Consider the following 21,799-nt stretch of genomic DNA (forward strand, 5'->3'; position numbering starts at 1 on the left):
GTAACTACTCCAGTGAACTTCAGGCTGTAATGCTGTGTCCAGATGATAAGCCCGACTGTGGTCATAGTCACTCTTGTGCGTCATCAGTGCAATTCTCCCTCTCGCTCCCTCTCTCAAATTCAAATTCAAATTCAAATTCAAAAAGAGCTTTATTGGCATGACAAGATTACACCCGTTTTGCCAAAGCAAGTACAGGGGGTTCTACTGCAAAACATCTCCCTTCCCCTCCTATTTCCCTCTCTCTTTCTCCCTTCCCCTCTCCTCTTCTCTCCCTCTCTCCCTTCCCCTCTCCTCCTCTCTCCCTCTCTCTCCCCCCCTCTTTATCTCTCCCTCCCTCTCTCCCCCTCTCCCTCTCCCTCTCTCCCCCTCTTTCTCTCTCCCTCCCTCTCTCCCCCTCTCCCTCTCCCTCTCTCCCCCTCTCCCTCCCTCTCTCCCCCTCTCTCTCCCTTCCCCTCTCCTCTTCTCTCCCTCTCCTGCTCTCTCCCTCCCTCCCTTCCTCTCTCTTCCCCCCTCCCTCTCTCTCCCCCCCTCTCCCTCTCCCTCTCTCTCCCCCTCTCCTCCTCTCTCCCTCTCTCTCCCTCCCTCTCTCTCTCCCTCTCTCCCCCTCTCTCTCCCTTCCCCTCTCCTCTTCTCTCCCTCTCCTCCTCTCTCCCTCTCTCTCCCCCCTCTTTCTCTCTCCCTCCCTCTCTCCCCCTCTCTCTCCCTCTCTCTCCCCCCCTCTCTCCGCCTCTCTCTCCCTTCCCCTCTCCCTCTCTCTTCCCCCCTCTCTCCCTTCCCCTCTCCTCTTCTCTCCCTCTCCTCCTCTCCCTCTCCCTCTCTCTCCCCCTCTCTCTCCCTCTCTCCCTTCCCCTCCTATTTCCCTCTCTCTCTCTCCCTTCCCCTCTCCTCTTCTCTCCCTCTCCCTCTCTCTTCCCCCCCTCTCTCCCTCTCTCCCTCTCTCCCTTCCCCTCTCCTCCTCTCTCCCTCTCTCTCCCCCCCTCTCCCTCCCTCCCTCTCTCTCCCCCCCTCTCCCTCCCTCTCTCCCCCTCTCTCTCCCTCCCTCTCTCTCCCTCTCTCTCCCTCCCTCTCTCTCCCTCTCTCTCCCTCCCTCTCTCTCCCTCTCTCTCTCTCCCTCTCTCTCTCTCTGCAGGACCACAAGGGGTTACGCATCCGCAGCTCCGGCGCGCGCCCGTGGCGCTGTGTGATTGGCTGCGGCGGCGGCGCGCGCCCCGGGGCCGGCTGGGCGCGAGGCCGGGCTGGTGGCTCGCGGAGGCATGGCATTGCTGCACAGCCCGGCACGCACAGCAGCAGCTCCCGCTGACACATGCACCGCTGCACACTATAACACCGCGGTCAGGAGGAGATCTCACTCACAGCAGCGCGTAGCCCATGCGTGGGGAATTGCAGCAGAGGAGAGAAGAACTTCACACACTAAAACTCGTCCAACTAGTGCGGCAGCAGTATCCGTGTGATTATTTTCTGAGATGCACCGCTGCACATGACACCACGGCATCTTTATTAAGACACATCCGGCCTGGGATTGATTACTTTGCAGCACTTCATTAACTGCTTAGGTTACAAAAGTAGCAGGTTCAGCGCAGGATTAAACTTTCAATTGCAACAGTGCAGACTAGGACAAATAGGAACTTTACCAATGCCGATCTTCGCGCTGCATCCAGGACAATTTTAAAATGTATTTTTTATACATTCGATATTGTATTTGACATCTTATTTTCATATCTCGGAGACAAAAGCTGAAATCTAGAAGGATGCAATACGAGCAGAAGTGGAAAGCTAAGCTTGTACGGAGACAATAAGTTTTCAATGCACTTTTCCACAGAAGGAGCGTTTTCTGTGACTATATATTGCAGCAGCGCATCTCGGAGAATAAATTGTATTCTTAGTTTATTTTTAAGTGTGCTATATTACAATTTTGAAGCTGTCCTTTGAACCGCTTTAATTACAAACTTTCATCAAGACAATAATCCTAATTGCTCTGACTCCGTGCTCACTTCTCCGCTCTATTTATAGTGTCTCAGCATGATTAGAAATAGGAGCTGAAAAAAAGCAATAAGACAATAAACCCCTGAATGTTCAATATTAGAGAATTGGGTTGTGCACACGAACCATTCACTGTGTGCTTAAAGCCACGATGAAGACGCCGAGAGCTGTTGAATAGGGATGCATTATTAACAGGGTACACCCAGGCCAGTGAAACTTTGCACAGACATTTCCGCACACAAGTTGCACAGTGAGCATCTTGCGAACTCTTTCCTCTTGCTGAACTGCGAAGTAAGTCTCATTTAGAGGAGCTTGCCGTCTCCCCAGCTGCATCTCTTTATTGCTCAAGCCTGGCATCAATGTCAATGGTGTCCCCTTGAAAGCTGCAGCAGTCCTCTCGCTTCCGCCGAAATCAAGACGTAGAATGGCTGAAGAGTTGGTGACCATCACTAATGGGATTGCGGTGTGACTTGTGCTGCTGGAGGGAAGGCTGCTATTCTTGTCAATATCAACACAGACTCGGTTCGTGTTCAATCTCTTGGAGCGGGGATGATCAGGATCTTCCCGGATTTCAGCGTTCAGGTGACGGCTGCGGCAGGTGGGGGAGCCGGGGGAGTGCCGGCCGGTCCCGGCGTGGGGAGAGTGCCCGGGACGGCGAACGGCAACCCGCAGAGTGTGCAGGGCATCACTTCCTACCAACAGAGGTATGTGGGCGACTGCAAAGACAGAGCAGCCTTTCCAGGGCTCTCTGCATTATAAAAAATATATATTTGCACAATATTGTACTGTGTCTACTGCATGCTTGTCAACAGATGATACTTGTAGCCCACTTGTTTTTTTTAATACAGTGTTTTATGTGGTTTTTAGAAGTCTTGCAAGTTTCTGCACTTAATTTACCACTGCGAAATCATTTTAATATACACGCATACGCATAAATATACAATTACAGAAGACTACTATTCAAGAATTAAAACTATTTATTTTACTGTAGCTATTCATTATTGTATATTTATATAGTTTGCATGCATTTCTTAAATATTATTGAAATGATATTAAGGTTGATAGCATAAGACTTTTTGTGTTGTGGATCAGCAATCCCGGGCAAATCTATATGTTTAATGGAAACATTGACAGATGCACGCACATAAGACACCTGCCATGTCTCTCATTGTTGCTCACGGCTCTATCAATCAATCTAGAAAGTGCGTCCTGATGGAGGGGAAATATACAAATGAAAGAGAGCTGGAACCTCGACTGGAAAAAGTTTACAATGAAAAAAGTTCTAGACGGATCATTTTTGTTCACAAAGTTATGAATCTCTGTGTTTTGTTTTCTGTTAAGTATTATTTAGCATCAATACAATATATTGCAAATTAGCTAACGCAGCGTAAATGAGAATATTGAGGAAATATCAACACACTGTTACCACATTGAACCCAAACTGAACACTGCAGTTGTTTAGTAAAAACTGACTTGTCACAACAATTAATACATATACATGCATTCTGTCCTTTAAACAGGGAATACAAAAAATGCTTCCCATTTTATTTAAACTTGAAAAATATTCACTTTTTACAAAAGAGATGACACAATAATTAGTTGTCAGGGTTACTGGCCTGAGAGCCACCGAAAATCTGTCTGCAGCTTAAAGGACAAATTTAATACACAAGGATCTATTATTGTGAATAGTGTCATATATAATATATATAAAATGTGTGTATCTTAGGATTGATCAAATGTTCTAGCCTAACCTTCCTATCGTGCAAATAACCGAAGTGATATGAAACCCCGAAAATAGCAAGAGTATATTTCCGCTCAAGGTTTTAATGAAACATTTGTACATAAGCGCTTAACAAAGGTTTCTTGGTTCATAATAATACACATAATAAAAATACTACTACTAATAATAATTACAATAAACACTGCTTTCATAAATCAAAATTACATTTTTTACAATTTAAACTGAAATGCACGTTTCTATTTGTTAAATAGGAATTAAATATGGATATTTAAGGGCTATTTACGTGTCAGTTTTTCCTCAGGAATGTCATGCCAATAAGTGATTAAATTGATTAACATAAATCATCATTTAGATTTTTGTGTTGTTTAGGACGCGTTATTTTTGATTTGATATATGTATGTATGTGTGTATATAAATACACACACACACATATATATATATATATATATATATATATATATATATATATATATATATATATATATAAAAACGTACATCTGATTTGCAAATTAAAGGTTTAGAGTTTACTGCAGTCTATTAAGCTTTTAAACCTGTTTGAAGCAGTAACGCATAACCCGACTTGGTTCATATTATTATTATTATTATTATTATTATTATTATTATGTCTGTTATTGTGATAAGAGTCACGTGCTTTCCCAGTGTAAAGGTTTCTTCTCTAGAGCTCATTTATTGTACAGATCATTAAAACTGATTGAAGAGTTATTGTCAAGAAAGCCATGAGTGCAGTTTTATGAAACAATACTGATCTAGATAGGTGATAAAACTTAATACTGGGAAAAAAAGGTATTGGAAAGTAAGTTGGCAACGTTGTCTTATAATCTTTAGGAAATAAATCATTAAAATACACATTGAAGGAGATATATTTTGTATCTTCTTATATTGTTATTAAAACAATGTAGTATAAATCTCAAGTTGAATTTACTCTGAATAAACACATACTTTATTGGAAGGATATCATATTTGTACATTCAGCAAGGTTAGCAAAACTTTGTGTTTTATAATTACAAATGACTGGCATACGTCTTAACATCATGACCAACAATTCAGATGTGGCATTTTTCACAGCTTTCGTGTTCAGTGATTTACCTGCATAAAGTGGTTTACCACAACAATACTCCATCAGTATTATTTTAACATCATTCCCACTCTTTAGGATAATTATACTTCACAGGTATCATTTCGCGCTTTAAACTGTTGAATTTACAAAAATAATGAATAAATCGATGCTCTGTAATGGTTCGGGAGGTCGGCTCTTTGATATTTGTATCTGTTGTACGTGTCTATGTATCCGTCTGGACCCGACAGACGCGGTGAAGCGCTCTGCTACAGACACCGTGTCATTTTTATTACATTTTGTATTATTTAATACAGAAAGCCGTGCGAGTTCTCGTCCTCTGTAGATGTAGAAAATGAAAACTGTCTCTAACTGCAACTGAGTGGCGGTGTTGCGCCGGGAGGAGAAGATGTGTCCTTTTGCAAACAGAGCCAGTCAGGAAAACCTGGAAAATGCAGCGAAAAACAGAAACCGAAAAGGCTTTTCTCAGCCCCGGAGACGAGGGGCTCGGACGGGGAAAGGCAGTGATTTGAGGCTCCCGTTTAGATATTAATTCCTGCAATACTGTCTCCAGCCAAGGCCACTGTCTTCCGAGAGCAGCCGGATTTCAGACGCGTCCCCCCGCTTTCCTGTCACTTTTCCTGGCATGCCTTTGGAGCCCGATCTCGGGGGTTTCTCCTCCTTTCTTCAGGCTGATGAGCGGCAATGCATGGAGCCAGAAACAGGACTGGAGCAGGAAAGCGCCATGGCTCTGTTTAAATACTCTTAGTGTGCGGATTGCATTGCTGTCGGTCCCTTCGACTGTAGGTCGAAATAAATCTGAAGAAAAAAAAGTAAGAAATAAAAAAATAGCAGGAAGATGGCGCCCACCAAGCCTAGCTTTCAGCAAGACCCTTCAAGAAGAGAACGGTAACGATGGGATTGATTATTTTGCTTTTAGACACGGTGTTGCTGTGAAGTAGCGGTCGTGCATTTTTGGCTGCAGATTATTGCTACTTTGAGTGTCAGAAGTTGTCTGCAGGAGTGCGTCTGAGATTTGGGACCTTCACGCTAGGGTAACAGGTATAGCGTGGAAAGGCAGCTGTATTACAGTGCAGAGGGCACACAATGCATGTCGACTATTGCACAGTTCAATGCAGTTACCCAGTAATGCAGCCACTTTTTCGCGTTGTTTGTATGGGTCTGTGAGTGGCTGCAGCAGGCCTGGAAATCTGTGCACCAGAGACGTCTGTGCTGCTTTGCACTTCAGTGCATTAAGTGCAGCTAGGCCAGACCAGGTAGTTCGCATCTTTGCAGCGGGACTTCTGAGCTTCGGGCTAATTAGCATAAAACCTGTAACCAGCTGTTTGGGAACTTTTCAGGCTAGTGCATGGATGGCTCACAGAGTCTATTGGGTGAGAAGCAACCCGGCAGGTAATGCATTTATTGTATCATTTCGGATCACTTTACTATTATTATGATTCTGAGGATTGTCATTATTTATTTGAAACAAATGGATATTGGTGTGGTTGGTGTTTCTTTTTGCACCTGATGTATATATTGGGGTTGTTATTTCAGGAAACACATGCACTTCTAATGTTTTTTTTTTTTTTTTTTTCTATAGCATGTGACAAGTACTGTGCATTGAAGCTTCTGGAAATCATTCCTGTGGCTGAGATTTTTTGTATAGATGTGTTTATGTATATCATTATTATTATTGTATTTGCCTAACATATATTTCCAAGTATGTTGTTCTGCAACACATATTTGTACTTACAATATGTTGCTTATTTTTGTCTGTTGGTTGCCTTTGTTTTGGTGATATAAAAGAAATAGAGGATTAGGATTTTTACAAATTACACCCTAAATTGCAGATTTTTCCTATTGTATTACATAAACGAATGGCACATGTGCAAATGCTTTATTTTCAGCTGTTCTGCATAGAGCAAAGAAAACCTAATATCCAGAGAATGCAATTCTGCGCATTGAATTCAAACTTCTCAATATACACCTCCCAAATAAATCAGTTTGTAGCTTCAGTATGTCTTTTCTTCATTTCTTTCTTTCTTTTTTTAAACAGGCAGCTAGGTGAAGGTATTCATATAACTTAATAGCAGTTGCTGCTGGAAATGTATTCCGCTTCTTTACTTGTTTAAATACTTCAATAAAATATATTTTTTTATACACATTCTGTCAAGAGCCCCATCGGTGCTTATCTGTAGTGACACAATTGTAATTGACTCGAGTAATATAGTAATACTGAAGCTGCAAACGGTGTTAGTTGTGGAAAAAATTCTGTGTTGTGAATTCGTCGCATGGACAATAGGTAGATCTGCTTATACATAGATCCCTGTGCCTATATTTTACATTATTATACACGCATTGTCAAGGATCATTATGAGACCCGCGAAGTGCCAGTCCTGAATATACTACTGCTCTTTTTTATCCAGAGCATTTACAACTGCATCAGTAGGGAATGTTTATGCTAAGTCAGTCTTCAGTAATCTCTCTGGCAGGAGCATATTTGTGTGCCATTCTGGGTATATCTCAGAGATAGGAATCTTGAAGATGGAATTAATTTCGAGGAGAAACTTCATAGCCTGTGCATGAGTGCTTTCTTTATCACCTGTCTCCATTTGGCATTCGGAGAAGGTAAATCAGTGTGTGTGATTTGTTATTCTGCTCCACTTGAGAGTTGAACTAAATAACACTTGGTCTGAAATTCTGATTGAAGTTGTAGGAGGATATATTTAATTTAATGCTCCTTAATAGCATCTTCTTGTTTGGCTCAGACACTGCCATCCTAAAGGTTGGATCTGACTAATACTGCTCTGCTGGAAGTAGGAGGAGTAATAACCAGAAGAGCAGTGGGGCTGGCTGGGGTTCATACAACATTGGGTAACCACAAAGTTGGCCTTGTGTTTCAGTAGCTCTTTTGTACCCTTAGGGCACACAAAAGTGCCAAATAGCCCTATTTCCTTTTATATTAGTTAATAGGATTTATGGACAGATGTTAAAAATGAACTGTACTGCAGCAGGGTTACACCTGTGACTATTAAGCATGATACAGAGTTAATTTACTTTTATTTACAGCCACGCTTTAAGCTTCTAAAACAGAGTTTGTCAAGGTTATGTAGCAGATGGAATTAAAAACATATTTACAGCTATTACATCTTTCCTGACGAGTAATCCAGTTTCTGTGAAGCTTCTAATATGTGCACTTCTTTTGATTTAATGCTAAAGTATTCTGGTATTCCACCTTTCTCCCTTCCAATATCGCTGCAGGCTACATAAAACCTTGTTTGCTAAAGCAACTAAGTGAGAGCCTGCTTTTGATATTGTGGTTGAAATTAGTCAAAACCCTGGGAGCCCTGGGTGAAAAATCATTATCATTAAATATCTCGCTCATCTTATACATATTAAAGTGCTTTGCTTTGTCAGGGTACCTAAAGATATTTAAGATACTCATGTGAGTAATCTAGATTATTTTTTCCATCTCACAATGTTCATACCATTTTTAAAAGTAAATAAATATCCACAAAACATACAAGGTATATGTATTACTATTATTATAAGTATTGCTTTTTTTTTCTAGGGGATATCGTTTTTATTTTTTAAAGGATTCAATAATAGAACTTTATTATATTGTATACACCGCTTTTAAAGGTTAGTAACTTTTCAGATCTTTTTGAGCAGGCAAAGCCACAGTACAGTTTATAGAAAGTGGTTTGGTTTGCAGCACAGGGCAGAAATGGTAGAGATTAATGGTTCTGTTCATTGTCTAACAACACTTTCTTTTATATATAAGTAGTTCTCGGAGATTGCTAAAATGGTAATCGAAAAATATGAAATAGAGAGTGGCCTTCATATCACAAGGCCAAGGGTCTGCAAATGGAAAAAACTGAAATAATGAAATATTTCCAAGGCAACAGACTGTCAGCAAGAACAGTAATGCATGGACATATCATTGAGCCACAAGAAAGGATATTAGATCTTATAGTTCTATAGCCAACAGTTATAATGGGACTTATTAAAAATATATCCACATTGCTTAGCATTCGCTGTAATTTCAAGAGAATGATTACATTCAAGATGGAATTTGTGATGGTTAATCATAGAGCCGAGACATTCTATACCGCTTAATGATTGAGCTACAGGTTTTAAAGAGGAAGAGAGTGTATCACCAATTCCAGTTTTTATTTTTTCAATTATTACCTACTTTTTCCTGATACACAACACGCTCCACCACCGACGAACAGTGCGGTGATTACAGTAGTGTGACACATTCTTACTTGCACTGCCACTTTGCACTGTTATTGTGAAGGTCAGACATGTGAGTGAGACGCATAAAAAATGCATCCTGCGAAGATAATAGAGGAACGATTGCCGCGGTGCATTAAGGCTTGTGTTATCTCAAGAGATGTTTAAGTTGTTTTGTTTTATTACAGGCTTCATAGTAGATACGGTACTCCATCAATGGATGAAATCTCTCTCTTTCTTTTTTCCTTTGTTCAATTTATAGAGGTTACTGCCATTTGTACTCTTAGTGAAATGCAGATGTATTTACTGCAGCCAGGTTATATATTATGCATATGTATATGTATTTGTATATTTATATATGTAGGGAACAGCTGAAAACCACTTGTTCTTTTTCTCAGTATTGCCCGTTTTCCTGGCATCTCTGTGTTGTGCTTTACCTTATTCCTTAGAGCAGTGCACAGTGGCATGGCGTTAGTAGCCCTTGCTTTGCTGAGCCTGCAGCTTTTCAGGAGACTGTCCTTGAGCTTTATTTAGCATGAGGGTTTATGATCTATTTGTTTATTTCAAAGAACATCCGTCGTCAATCTATTTACTGATGGACAAGACGTTTCAGGAACCTCTCATCGTGATTTATAATAAGGATTGTATTGTTGTCCCTTTTTTCCACATCAAGATTTTAAGATGCATTTAAGGTTTGTTCACCCCGGGTTTCACACGGCGGGTTTTCCTTTAGGAGCAAAGTTTTTCCGTCGCAGGTGAACTATACACCGTGCACACGAACACCCCCTTTATTAGCCAGAAGATGCCAGAAGATCTTTAATGTCCACGGCGGAAATGAGACCTTCGTTTAATGTCTCATACAAAAGACAGATGTTGAGCCTGCAGAAGCCCATCTGCCACTTTAGTTAGGCTCACCGGCTCCTTGCACTACCAGCAAGGTATGCCCTCCTGTCACCCCCCCTCCACCTGCTCCACCGCTCTTGCCCAGATCTCCAACTGTCCGTCACAATTACGATTCTAACTTGACGCCCTGTGCTGCAGAATGCAGTCGGGGGGTTGGGACATGAGTTTACTGGTGCTGAGCTGTGGATAAAAATGTAAAACTTGGCTTGCCTTTCTTAGATGTATAAAATTAAAAAGAGGCAATTATCTCTCCCTAATCCCCATGGATACAGTAGTTAAAAATGTTCTTTACGAGTCTGTGAAAATGCATTCAACTGACCTGACGTATGACCACCTTGGAAGGCCAAACCTACATGACATTTTGAATGTATGAGATTCTTTTTAGATTATATAGAGGGTTTCTGCAGACTAAAACAACGGGCTGTTGAGTTGGTGTGCAAGTGTGCTTGACTGTCACTCTTCTGACTGAAAGGCGTGAATGCCCCATAACGGGGAATACAGGCAATTCTCATTCACTAAGGACTTTTCGCTCTCTAATTGTTTATAAAAAAGCATTCCTTAAACATGATGTCATCTGAAGTCCAAGTCCCCCATACTGGGCTTTATTTAGGCTCCTTGCATTGTGTTCGCCCCGGCGTTAGGGGAGGCAGACTGGCGTTGGAGGGAATCCGTAGGACCCCATACGCTGAGCAGTCAGATCTTCTCCAGACTGACCCCCTGGTCTTGTCCAGACCAGAGACCTTTATCCGTTTACTCATCCGCTCATCTTCTTTTAAAGAAAATGTGAAAATATCAGAAAATAAATAAAATTTGATTGAGAATTCAAGGAGGAATTAGAATTAGTAAGAATTAATAATTCATATTTCAGAAAAAAACACTTAATTTTTTGAGATGGTTAACAAGATCAATTAGATAGCTTGGGGATTCTTCTTCTGCCGCGGCTGTTGAAGCATTGCACTACAGGGGCTACGAGGGGCTAAGCAAGCTCTCTGCGGTTGCTTTAAAGCATGAAAACAACTAATAATTACATATGCTTTTTCATGAGGCCTAAAACTTAATTTTGGATGTAAATGTTTTAAATGAGTTCTTAAAATTTAGCATTAAAATGTTATTTCCTCTCCTGAAAGCTTGTCACTGAAATTATACTTGCTAATAATAAAAAGGTCCATATTGATTTGCAGGTTTCACCTCTGTGAATTACTATACATTTGTAAGTTATCTATGAAGAGGAAACGCCACCATTTGCAGTTTTGACCCACAAACGTTGACTGTGGCATATTGGACCAGCATGCTCTGTGCTACAGGACTAGCAGTGATCAAAGGAACCATAGCTATAAGCTGTAAGAACCTAAATTAATTGTAAATTATAAAGCAGAATGCAGGAAATGCACACCAACAACTGAAATTAAGCTGTGACACTATCAAAAGGAAAATGATCAGCTTTAAAAAGTCAAATGGATGCCTTTTGAATACATTTTTCTGTTCCTGTACAGAATTCGACCAAAAGTAGTTATACAATTCAAAGTCAAATCAAGTTAAATAATGATTTGTAGTCAGTTTTTTCCTGTAACCTTTTCATTATTGATTAGATAATTCTAACTCCTGGAGGCATTTGCAGAGACCAGCATATAAATCAGCGTTTCTCACTGACACTGATTTCAAGGCCTTTACTTTGTTTAGGTGCGTTTGGTATATAGCTTAATCTAGTTCGGCGCAGGTACAATAGGAAATCAACTGTAAGTACCGTTATGCTGATTGAGGCATTTTCGAGGCATGTATAGCGGAACCCTATTAACGATTCTGTCACAATAATAAAATGTGTAAAACCCTTTATCTGATGTGCTGGGATCCGAAGAACAAAGCCAACGATCTGTTTTCTGAGTAACCTATTCCTGTTGTACAACTTTATGAAAGGGGCGTTGCTTTTCCAAACACGGCTTAGACGCAGTAAATCATTTCTATGAATTAAATAATGGTGAAAAAAAAAATGTTAGGACTTTGAAAACAGTAAGCACTTGCAGACATTCTTCAAGAACGCCGGTCCCTTGTGATTAAATCCTAACTCGCTTTTTCCCATACATTTTTATTGCCCTGTGTAAATGTAATTTGTTAATCCAACTGAATTTGTCATAGATAAATTTGCATGGATTATCTTGTCACCGCTGTATCTGCCTCCTTTTGTTCATAGCTTATTCATAATTTAACAGTCTGGCGATGAGCCTTTTTTGGGAAGCTCACAAAGGAAAGCATGACCTTTACCAGCTGCCACTACCCAAACCAGTCGACAGCACAGCGAGACAATGGGAAACAGGGCATTCCAATGGAGCGGTGATTAACTCACTGTCCGTCCAAACCTATAACCCTCAGGAATGTCTGCAATAGCGGTCCGTTGCTCCAGAAGCTCTCCGGCTAGTGTCAGACAACTCTGTGCCGCACGGATTAAATCGGTTAAGAAAATAAAATGGGACGGATAACTCCATAAGTGTGATCGGCCGAGGCAGGGATCCAACATCTTACTGTAGAGGCATCCCACATGAGGTCTCGGAGATGTCATTTTGTAATTATTAGCTGGAATACATTTTTTTTTTGCTACCAGTACTTCATTCTGGGCAGTAATTGCACACTGAAGCAGGGGTCTGGGAAAGGATGTGAAGCTAATACAGGAGATGTTATTGTGGATGCCGGCCTTGTGCTTCCCTCACCCCTTGAGAATCAGCTTGATCGTGTTGTATTGTTCTTGGATAATAATTGTAAAACTAATAATTGTATTGATGAAATGTGTGTATGTGTGTATATCTATATCTATATGTATACATACACACATACATACACATATATTTCTTCATTTATACAGGATATATACTTGATAAAGTCACACTTTCTATTGAGCTCATTCTGTTGTAAAGCAACAAACAATGGAAACACAACACAGCTACAACGGCAGGAGAGATAATCCAACTGGAAGAGTGTTGAGGAGTCAGCAGGAGAGAAATGTTACCATTGCACTAATGCCTGTCCTATAACCAGTAGGTCTAATCTGAGAGAAGCCAACATAGATGTCCTCTCTTTATTCTCTCAGAGACTGTTCCAGCTGTGTGTGTGGGGGCAGACAGATCACTACTATGTGTGGTGGTCCAGTGGACTGCCAAAGGAAAACGCTGGTAGCCCACCACAGACTGTGCTAGCCCACATTTTACAGTTGATAGACATTTCCATTTAATACTCCAGTAAAACAAATATACGCAGATAGGATTTCAAGGTGGTAAGAGGTTCAGAAATACACAAACACTCCAAGTACATACAATATTTTTATGTTCTTGTTTGTTCCACATTTGAATTGCTGTTTAAAGTTGACAACAACACTTCAGACACACAAAACTAAATCAAGTGAAAATAAAATGTAACGCCTAAATGAAAAGGCTTGATCTGTCCTACATACATTTTTAAAAACTATAATACAAGTGTTTTTATTTTATTTTTTCTCAAAACACAAATGATAATGTCAAATTATATTTCGGGGGGCAGATTGTAAAACAAATAGGAATAGTTGGCAAACATATTTTATTCCTATTATTAATCTTTTAAGCAACATAATATGTATTGGGCTTTATGAAGTAATTTCGCCATAGGCAGAGTACAAAACACAGCATACACGAGTATTATTATTATTATTATTATTATTATTACTATTAATTTAGCAGTGTTAAGCCCTTGTATAGCTCACATGCCATAATGACATATTTTAAAGCTGGTATTTTTAAATGAATGTAACTTTAATAGAGTGGAGCACAAACGAATACATACAAAAACCCTGTCCATACATTACATTTGCCATTTGAATACCTGATGTCAGTGCGAGTGTATTCGTTTATATTTCAGAGCAAATCAATGCAAATAGGTTCAGTACAGTAAACAGATAATATATTCACAGCTGCTGAGATGTGACTGTCCTTGTCTCTTATCTCAACTCGGTTTAATGGTGGAAATTGTATGTAAGTCCCTGGGCCACCTGCATGCGAACACATTCACTAGGCGAATATATAATTATTATTATGAAACACGTGTTTGCGTTTGAGGTAACCGCCCCCACTTCCGTGCGTGCGGCAGGATGTGACGCGCCATTGAAGCCCCGCCCCGATTGAATGACGTCTTTACTTTACTGACGCGCAGAGCCGAAGACGCAACGAATGCAGAAAGCAGAGGAAATGGCGCCTGTTTACGTCACTAAAATTGCTTTTACTTGTTTCTTTATTATCACCACTCACTATAAATGTAACTGCAGCCACTGGTGAACTCACTTTGCCGCACAACTCAACTCCAAATCCTGGAAGCCGGTGTTGGTATTCTCGCGGGATTTGCGACATGGCCGTTACAGTTCCCGGGCGATTTTACATTCCTGCCGTTTCCGCCTCCGCACTTCTGGTTGTAGGTCTTCATATTTGCAGGCGACAACCTGGGTAAAGCATGTAAGTTGCAATTCAAACCCCCTTTCACTGTCTGTGGTTTGTATTGTCTGAGACTGTTTCTTAAATTCTCTCTCCTCTGATGGTAAGAGTGCGCCCAGCTTATACATATTTGAAGTAATTTGAATTAAGGCCTGAACTAAAAATGACTAAAGAAAGAAACCAAGAAAAAACAGTTCCCACTGAAGCTGGTGTCTCCATGCTGAAATCTAATCAGCCTGACTGGTGTCAATCCCAGTATCCACACATTGCCTGTTAGAAAGACCATATGCAAATTTAAAACTAAGGTACTATATATCTGAACCTTTGGAATTGGATGCAAGGGGTATATTAGGCTGCAGTATATTTTACACCACTATTTTAGGGGCTTGAGATTATGGATATTAAAGAAAAAATGATTTTAAAGACAGTGTTCCTCAGAAGATTAATACAAGGGAAAAGGTCATATATCACTGGAGGAATGACACTTGGGGAGTGTGGTATGCAGATGTGATTTGACTGGGTTTTTTCCCCTTAAAAATTCAATCAGATGTCGAGGCAGTCCTGTCTTTTTATCACTGCGGTTTTCTCTGCAGATTCCATCAGCAGATTCCTCTCTTTTGGTGGAAGGTTTGTGTATTTTTATTTTCTTCCTGAGAGGGTATTGTTGGAAACCCCCAAAAAACAAACTTCCTCGCCTTGACACCCCTTTTCCCACAATGCATCTGTTGCCCCGTCATTAGACCTTGTTTTGTGTGCCAATAAGAAAAACAACAACGAGAAAAAACATGACTTTAAATTACATTGAAATCAGCAAATTGCTTTCTGTCTTCCCTGTGACAGAACTTGAAACAGTAGAGATTTTGCTAGAAGGTCATCTAAAAGATTTTTTAAAGACTTTGTTTCATGGCTATGTAGCTCTCTTCCCTTTAATAATTACTTTCATCTCATTGTAGCCTTGCGTTTGAAAGTGTAGGTCAATAAGGATGGGCGCATTCAGAATTTCATGATCTGTGTAGTGGAACAAATTGAAAGCAAAGCCTATATCAATCACTGTGAAGGGAGGGTTAATTGTTACTGCTTCACAAACCTCTGGACAGATAAACCAGTAATGAAATACTTATGGCTCTGATATGTGAACACTTGAGAACGGAACAATAAAAACAAAGGGGATGTTTACAGATAGTAACCGAAGAGCAGCAAAAACAAGGAGCTTCTGTGAAGGAACATTTTCACTGTTTACTAATGTGTTTGATTTCTTTGTACATAATTTCTTCTGTTTTTTTTCTTTTCTTTTTTTTCAGTTTTTTGTTCCCTTTGCAAATTGAATAGTTGTGCAAAACCTACAGCCCAGTTAATCTTCCTGGTATCTGATCACATTTGGCCTTTTCTGTCCTAGAAATTTATCACGAGTTTTTCCATTCAGATTCTCACTGCTTCCCCAGAAGCTGGATTTTGTGTGTGAAAACAAATAAAACTATTGAAAAACCAGAACTCCACAAATGCAGTGTTTAGCCAAAATCATTACTTAGTCATTTCCGTCAAATTAACCTGATAACTGGGTTTTTCAGCTTCTGTGTCGGAGTATTAAAGTGGCCCCTATTCCTGCTGTTCGTTGGTATTTATGCAAACATTATCCTGAAAGTAAAATTCCATTGTTACTTCTAAGTTGAAATATGGAAACTTCATTCTTCATTTTACACAGGCTTATACTGGCTGTACATGTATATTAGCATATTTATCGCTGGCTTAGCTTTCACTCGCAAAAATGAAAGCTTAAAATGTAAATTGCAAAGTTTTCAAAATAAAATGTAAAGTCTTCAATTTATGGACAGTTAAAAAACAAACATATATATAGTATGTAGTTAATTGAAGTCTGAAGTCCATGACAGCTATCACAACACAGTGGGTAATTCTGAAAATTAATGAGAATGATAATACTTAAAAGACTGTTCCAGAGTTTGCCCAAACTCATTAACTAAATCTCTCATTTAAATACATCCTAAAGACTTTCAAATAGAAAAAAAAATACATTATTGCTATATAAGCATTAACCGGATTTCAAAATGCTGAGGTGCAGAAATTTATGGAAGAGTGGAAGTCTATCAGGCTATATTCGATACTGAATCCTCTTCTAAATTGTGGTTTTGTGCCATGATACTCAAGATACGTGCTGTCAAATAGGTCTGCGGCTCTCTTCTTATCATGTTGAAATATACAGTATGCACACTGGGAATTATATCTGACTCTTCAGTCACCTTTAATTAGTGTATTTGTAAAGCACAAGTATCACATTTCCTTTCTTACCATCACACTGTGGATTTAATGCATGCCAATTGACCTGAGAGACGATTATACCACAGAGTCTAGCGAAAAGGGTTCGAGGAACACTCAGTCTTAAATGCTGATTAGTCTCTGTGTTGTCGATTGTGCTGCATGATTTTTCAGACACATCGTGCTGTCCGCAAAGAAATAGGTAAACGTAAAGATGTTGGTGTTTTTGTGTTTTTTTTGGGGGGGGAAAACACAAACCTATTTCTATCAAGGTAAAGCAACACACACACGGCTGGCTCATATATTGTGCACTATGTTCCAGCTTCTCGTGTCTTGGATGTAAAAGGGAATTTACAGATTTATGGAGGTATCTGTTCAAGGAGATAAGAGCATCCCTGGACAGATTCCAGTTTGGGAAAAGGTGTTAATTTTAAGGCACTAACGAAACCTACAGAAAGTTGAGCTTGTCGTTAGGTGCAATAAGAAATTGAACATCATTTAAAATGGCATATCTCCCTTGTTAACACAAGGACACTCATATAGGACTATTAATTTATGTTTAGGAAGCAGAGGTACTTGTTAATCTAGTCTGTATAGTGTTTTATTCCCCTTCAAATTACTTGTAGCCTAGACTTTGTAGAATAACTTGTTATGCAAAACATGACTAGTTAGTTACAAGTCTAATAATGACAAGAATCCATTGATTTACAGCCTTTTCATATTGCTAGTAAAGAGAACATTTGACAGCAATACTGTGGCTGGTGCAAGTGTAACATTTCCCTCCTTTATTTGAGTGAAGCTTTCACGTGAAAGGGAAGGATATACAGTTGTGCCATCTGCATATGACTGAGCATTTCTGTGAGGGCTACTGTTTTGTATTTCATTTAATTTTTACTGGGGGAGTGGGGCTCCTGATTCACTACTGTTTCATCCCATCCAGGGCTTGATGAGAAAAGTACAGTATTTGAGCCAAGCGAGGAGTGCAAGCAGCACAGAGTACACACAGAGTACACAATGTTTTAGTCATGCTGTTATGCAAATCGTATTTTGAAGTGCAGTCATTGTTATCTTTGGTAAAGTATTTCACAGCTTCATAGAGGCCCTGATAGCTCATTAATCTTTTCCTTCTTATCAACATCTTTGGAAGTTGCCAATTAGATTTCAACTTATAATAGCTTTTTTTTTTCTTTCCCTGTACAAATCAATCTGCAGTTACGACTGACGACAGCTCTACCAAACTGAGGCTTTGTGTTTGTTAAAGGTTGTTTTATAGTTCTGGTAGCTTGGTTAGGTGCTGTAACTGCCTCCACAGCTTTGCTTCTTTACCGTCTGATTTGCTTTTCCTAATTACGCCGGCTCTTGAGCACCAATGTGCGGAAAGTGACTTAAAAAAACTGTTTTTCCATCCAAATAAAATGTTTCTCTCTCCCTTTTCCATTCACTTTTGAGGCAGTGTGTGATTTTTCTGCTGAAGTGGTAAAGTTGCCATCCTCAACATAATCCTTACTGTATTTTCTCTCAGCAGTGAATATTAAAACTCCGAACAGGGCGTTACCAGAAAAATAGGTGCGAATTAAATTATGTCACAGTCAAACAGCTAATCGTTTTAAAATTTGGGACGCACAGGCAATAAGCCCCCATTATTAATATGATTTACTGTCTGCAGCCACTGGCCCTAGTAACTTATTTCAAATCTTGTAAAATGGCCCAGGGTTGGCATTTCCTTAGAAGGGCATGACCAAAATCACAATTTTAAATATGTATTTTTTAAATGTTCTGTAGTAAACATGCAGTGTATATATTTGGATGAAAATAATCTGAAGCATAGCTTAATGCAAGCCAAATTCGTTGCAGTTTTATTTTGTTTTGTAAGAAAGAAAGAAAAAAAAACATTTATTTTTCTTGTAGTGATAGTACTATAGTATATTAACATACATTCCCCAAAGGCTGTTATATTTTTAAATTGTATTTGTTTTTTTTTTTTCCAGAGCTCATTTTTCAAATGTAGAAGGCATCGCTGTGGAAACCCAACATTGTGTTGTAAAAAATGGAAGTGACAAAATGGTAGTTTCTGTAATTTATAGGATGTCACCAGGATTTGTGTGCTTGTACTGTGCTCACAGACTTGTCAGACTTCAATACTTAATAGGGAATTATACACTGAAGGCTTAACTATTTACATTCTCATCATTGTTAAGGGCTCCTTCATTTTTATTCCCACTATCCTCGTCTTTACGTACTTAACTGCTCTGCTTTAAACATTATTATTGTTAAAGGGAGGCTTTTCAGGTATAATATATTTTTGTTCAGGATTCATAGTTTAGTGTTTATTTTATTTTAAGAGTAAAGCAGAAATTATATGTTACCTCCAAAAAGTGAAATTGTCTCTTATCCACAGTGAGTGTGTGTTGAGGCCTGCTCACTATTCTGCTGTGTGGTGTTCCATACATATAACAGCAAGGCTCCTCATTTGAATGTGTGTGTGTTTGTAAAGTGTTTGTTTACTTAAATTTGATCTGACACAGTCTGTGCAGTCTGTGCTGATAAAATAATTCACTACATTTTTTATTTTTAGTTTTTTTAAGAACAGAATAAATGCCAATTATTCTGCTTGGCCATTGTTTGCAGCAGTGAGATAGCTGTGGGCTGCCATGAGAATATTGTTCTAGAACCGAAGGAACGGACACAGTAGTTACTTTGTGCCACCCATCGCAGAGGAAATCCCGGCTAAAAGGTTTTTCTTTGGCAGCGGACTCGTAAGAGTGTGTAATGCTAAATTGGAACAGTGCTGTAGATCTCAACACATTCTTTTGCAATACACAATATTTACCCAGGCCTGCCAAACCGCTCTTGTCAAGGCGGTCAACCCCCAAATCGTTGTGACATTCCAGAAGTGGTATTAATGTCCTTCATATTGTGGGTCCACCGGGGTCAGGACATGTGATGTTACAGGTGTGATTGTGTGCCAGCTTGTCTGTCATCAGAACACAATCTGTGAAGACTTTTGTTTGTGCAGTCGTGTTTTTAGTTTTTCCTTGTGTTTCGTGAGTGCTGCTCAAGCTTTCTGCCTTCAGCATGTCCTGAAGCGTTTGAAGAAGTGGTTTTATTAAATGCACTGCTTTTGGAAGCCCCTAAGTTGCATCTGGTATAGATTGTTTGGGGAGGAGCGTCACAATGTCTGTTTGCGTATGTGTGTGTAACAGTGGTGTTTTAGACCACAAACTACTTCTGTATCCATTGCAAAAGTAGAATCCTTAACAACATAGTGTCAGTGGTTGTTTTGAATCCTTTCCAGTGTCTGAGGCATAAAATTGAGCAGCCAGCCAATGAGCAGTGAGTGGAGTGAGCAGGTACATTCTGGGAAATTATGGTCTTGTAATAATAATTGCTGGTGATTCTGTGCCCTTCAAAAGCTGCAGAAGGATGACAGTCCATTGTGGAAATCCATTCTGATACTGAAATGATGGTGGTGGTGATGATTCGTGTTTTAGCAGTAGTATAATATTGTTACAGGGGTCAATGCTACAATATTCCTCAATGATGAGATATGATAAAGGACGGAGCTGTCTCTCTGTTCAGGGGCAGTTCATGCATAAGCACTGACGTACCAGACAAGAGCACTGTAGTAACAACGGGCTGCTGAGACAGTCAATAAGAGACACTCAATGTATTCAGGAGCATACTTGCACAGACATTATATTCCTCAGGAAGTCCTATAACTCTGTGCCCATAGTTACTAGTCTGCCGGCAGAGTTTCAACATATTCATCATAAATATTTTAGCAATATTCATAACAGAAATCTTGCACCATTCATTATGTTCAAGAGTGCAAGTGTTTAACATTCTTTTTTTTATATCCGAAGCCTCTTGAATTATTTGTCCTCCTGCAAATGTCAGTTTGTTTATTTTTTTATGAATAGCATCATTAGATATTACGGGAACAATCTTAAAAATCTCAATTCAGCCTCATATAACGTGGAGCGTAACTTCAAAGCCAGCGTGTTTACCATATCAAGGCCCTGTTGTCACTGGATATTTCTGTTCACTCGTGTCAACTACAGACAAAATTGGTCTGTGGTGTGAATGGAAATAAAATAAAATATTTAATCCCTTATAAGCAATCTGACAGATTGGGAAACATTCCCGTGAAGCCAATATCTAAACCATCCTTAGTATTTAAAAGAAAGACAGGAGGATGTTGTTTTTGTTTGTTTTCTTGATTTAAAGCCATGTTTGCCAAGATATTAAACCTTACACACACCAGAAGTTTAATTTCATTATTTATATTTTCTTTTTTCTCAGTAGATCATTTCTTTCTGAGCCCACTTACTAGAACACACTGTATGCACTAGATCTTTACAAGGAGGAGAGAGTGAAGTTAATTGGATTAAGCATTTTTTTGAGCTAACTTCACTTCTTGACGTGACTTCTTCCAGCGGTCAGGAAAGCAAGGGTTAATGTCACCTGTGAACACGGCCGACGCAGGTGGGACGGTGCCGTGCTGGAGCAGGCGAATGTGGGGAAGCTCCCGCTGTGAACCCACGGCCCATTGACTGTGCTCGGTCTGCATATCCTTCAGAGCTCACTTTGCCTGTGATGGACCTGCTAGTGTACAGACAGGCGGTGTTGATGATGAATGGGGCGTCTTGTCAGTTAAAATGAAAATTCTAAGCTGTGTGATAGCTTTATATTAATGCCTGTTTTATGGATTGGAGCAAGTTGCCTGAGCAAGATGAATGGACGAGATCCATCAGGAGATATGGAATGATACAGTAGCTCCGCCCTGAGCGCCGTCCTCCTAATGTGGCCGGGGTGCGGTTTTGTGAATAACTTGCCTTCCATCCTTTGAGGTTCCTTCCTGCCACCAGCTCGGTAAATCATGATCCCCTTCTGCCTTCATTAGTCCTTTTTATTTATATTTTTTAAGGCCGTTTCTCCATGTTCCTTAACCTTCATGGGCGTTGGATGAAAGCTTTTTAGTGTTGGGCAGTGAAATCATTAGTGCAGTGAAGTCGGCGCTGCAGAAGGGCCACCTGGCTCCTGCAAAGCTGTTGGTCAAATATAGCGTCTTAGTTAAATTATTTATTAGGTGTACACCTCACAGTGGAAACAGGCTTTTGAAATGGACAGCAAACAGTGCCTTCT

General features: G+C 39.8%; 1 protein-coding gene across 3 annotated transcripts in view; it reads left to right on the plus strand.

Moving 5' to 3' along the window:
* The first annotated feature begins 1,277 nt into the window (after positions 1-1,277).
* npas3 (neuronal PAS domain protein 3) overlaps positions 1,278-21,799 on the plus strand; it is a 262,662-nt gene continuing 242,140 nt past the window's right edge. For 2 of the 3 annotated variants that reach the window (XM_066694337.1, XM_066694338.1), the window contains exon 1: positions 5,059-5,705. In XM_066694337.1, coding sequence (XP_066550434.1) covers positions 5,656-5,705 — 50 coding nt within the window. In that variant the 5' untranslated portion in view covers positions 5,059-5,655. Of the gene's footprint in view, positions 2,685-5,058; positions 5,706-21,799 lie in introns of those variants that run through there. The other variant, XM_066694336.1, reaches the window with a different exon arrangement.

This window comes from Amia ocellicauda, chromosome 21 (genome assembly GCF_036373705.1).
Source record: "Amia ocellicauda isolate fAmiCal2 chromosome 21, fAmiCal2.hap1, whole genome shotgun sequence".
NCBI lineage: Eukaryota > Metazoa > Chordata > Actinopteri > Amiiformes > Amiidae > Amia > Amia ocellicauda.